Source organism: Limulus polyphemus, unplaced genomic scaffold, assembly GCF_000517525.1.
Source record: "Limulus polyphemus unplaced genomic scaffold, Limulus_polyphemus-2.1.2 Scaffold5730, whole genome shotgun sequence".
NCBI classification, from domain to species: domain Eukaryota; kingdom Metazoa; phylum Arthropoda; class Merostomata; order Xiphosura; family Limulidae; genus Limulus; species Limulus polyphemus.
The window spans coordinates 55,947-58,857 of NW_013671340.1; the positions used below are offsets into that span (position 1 = coordinate 55,947).

General features: G+C 34.0%; 1 protein-coding gene across 1 annotated transcript in view; it reads right to left on the reverse strand.

The window, feature by feature from the left end:
* LOC106472915 (replication factor C subunit 3-like) overlaps positions 1-2,911 on the reverse strand; it is an 8,705-nt gene that overhangs the window by 2,514 nt on the left and 3,280 nt on the right. Inside the window, exons 3-4 of the mRNA XM_013933586.2 lie at positions 1,934-2,031; positions 1,081-1,262 (exon numbers count right to left, since the gene is read on the reverse strand). Coding sequence (XP_013789040.1) covers positions 1,081-1,262; positions 1,934-2,031 — 280 coding nt within the window. The remainder of the gene's footprint in view (positions 1-1,080; positions 1,263-1,933; positions 2,032-2,911) is intronic.

The window sequence follows — 2,911 nt, forward strand, 5'->3', positions numbered from 1 at the left end:
CCTCCCAAACCAGGTCACGGACAGCCTCCACCAAGAGTGGACCCCCCAACTGCCACCAGACAACAAAAGAGGAATGGACGAGGACTGGTTAACCCCCATGCCAGAAACTGTTACACGAGAATTCATATCTGCATTTTGTTTTTCCTAACCGCAAAAGAAAACCAACGAAATAGCGGCAATGGGAAAAAATAAATGCCAGACTACCATCAAAATGCTTGAAAATAAAATGTTAACCACAAAACATAACTCCTAGCACTAGCGCTTTGTTGAGAAAAAGTGATTATATTGTCGACATGCAGTGCTTATATACAGTACCTGCATAAAGCACATGTGAGGACCGGTGTAAAGTTTTACAAATTAGATATTACCGAGGGCAGTCGAGCGGAGTATGAAGACTGGAGCAAGCGAACACGATGTTTAGATGGCAAAGATGAAGATCGAGAAATAGCTATAAGTGTCAGCAGAGGTGTGTATGTTTCGTAATTAACATACTTCTTCGCACTAGCAACCTAGCTCAGTAAATATACCCAAAAGAATCTCTTCACAAGCAAGACGTCATCTTAAACTCAATGTCAAAAGTAGACAAAATGGTACCAATTTCATGCAGAGTTAGGAAATCACAATGACAAAGTCTAGGTGTTTTCAAACTTTGGGTTGTTACCCCCAGGAGATTTGTCAAGGAGTCTAAAAATATATTACAGTTTTTGATATTCCTTTAGCTTAAAAGCATAGTGTATGTAAAGAAATGTATCATCCTGACATTAGAGGTACTCAAATTTTCATTCATTTTTGGTTGTCTGAAAACTAGAGGTTCGAAATGAAAATGGGTCACAATCATGTAGATATGAGGCTAACACTTCTTGTGAAACAAACACTCATCTTCAGCAGAGTAAGTTTTCTCAATAGGTTTATCATCTATAAAACTGCTTTATAATGACAAAAGTATTTAAACACATTGATTAATTAAAACCCAAAAAATGTATCATAAAAGTTAATAAATAAGTCTTTCATTTCTAATCATCTTCCTAAAAGGGTGAAGAGAGAGCTACCAAATGTTACTTCATTTGTTGATAACATTACCTGCTCTACTGTAGGAGCTGGCACTCTAACACCGAGGCAACGACTCTTGATGGCCGGTATCACCTTACTGGAAGAATTACAGCACAGAATGAGACGGCAAGTGGACATATACTTTTCCATTGTTCGTCTTAAGGCATGTTGAGCATCTTTAGTCAACTTGTCGACTTCATTCAAGATGACAACTACAGAATAGACCAATTGGTATACACAACATTAAAATACACAACACAGAAAATACTACCATCCAAAATATGTATTAATTACAGAGCTGGGTGATTAACTGAATTAATCGATATAATCTATTACCTACAAACATCGATTAGTGTTGTGTAAAGAATTAGATAGAGGAAAGCCTAAAAACTAAACCACTACAAATCTGGTGTCCTTATTATCAGAGATATCAATGCAACTGCTCTCCACAGAAGAACCAATCAATAACCAACATGTGGCTGCTAACAAAAAAAACCAATCACCATGTTGTTGCTAAGGAAAAACCAATCATTGTGTGGCTGGTAATGAAGAACCAGTCATCATGTGGTTGCTAGTGAAGAACAAATCATCATGTGGCTGCTAATTATTTCTGACACAGTAGCATCTCACCCTTAACCTGATCCCATGAACCAATATAAAATATCTATAACATTTTAAATTTACAATCTCAAACTTCTAATTTACCCAGTTATTGAGTCATAAATCATAACTTCTAATTTGCCAACCACCACATCAGTTTTTTTTTTTATCTTACTACCTTATATTTTAAGTTTATTGTAGAAACAAAAGTTCATGATGTCAAACTTATTTAACTAATCGAAACTGTACTGGAACTAAAGAACAATTTTAAAGATTCATTTACCTTTAAATTCTCTCTGTGAGTTGGTTTCCAGTTGCTGGGTCTGAGCAACAGTTTTCAAGAGCTCTTGAACAACCACTCTATCATAGATACCAACATCACTAACATAGGAAAGAAAATGTATATGTGAGCACCAAATAATGTTTCTAAATAGGCTTAAATACATATAAATATTCTTTCTTAGTTGTCACTTCAGTTGTTCTAATAAAAATATATTTTTACAAGAAAAACCTTTAAATAATCCAACTTATCAAATTCACTATAATTTTTTATTCATTAAGTCATAAGGCTTTTTACACAATCAACAAAAAACAATTTACAACCAACTTTTAAGTTAAAATTCTGGATATTCCAGGTTACCAGATGATCTTTCATAAAACTATTCCTTTCTTCTTGTCTTCTTTGGGTATAAATATTTCTCCAATAAATTAAAGAGTACTTGGGAATATTACTATGTTTGTAATAATAATAACTGAAAGATGTAACAGTGTTTTTCATATATAAGACTGATAATATTTGCTTATTGATTGCAGCTGTGTCCATAATGTTGTCCATTCTCTAACTGACCATAATTAAAGTTAGTCACAACAAAACAGATGTTTATTTAAGAATTGTAACCTTTATTACAAGGAAAAGTGTTACATTATCCAGACTGGCTCTCAATAAAGGGCATTGAATACCCAGTTTGACTGGTTTCTCAAAGAAAACATTAAATATCCAGTTTCACTGGTTTCTTAACAAAGATCATTAAATATCCAGTGCTGCTGATTTCTCAACAAAGGAAATTAAATATCCTGTGTTGCTGGTTTCTCAAATAAAGGACATTAAATATCCTGTGTTGCTGGTTTCTCAAACAAAGGACATTAAATATCCTGTGTTGCTGGTTTCTCAAACAAAGGACATTAAATATCCTGTGTTGCTGGTTTCTCAAACAAAGGACATTAAATATCCAACACTGCTGGTTTCTCAACAAAGGAATTA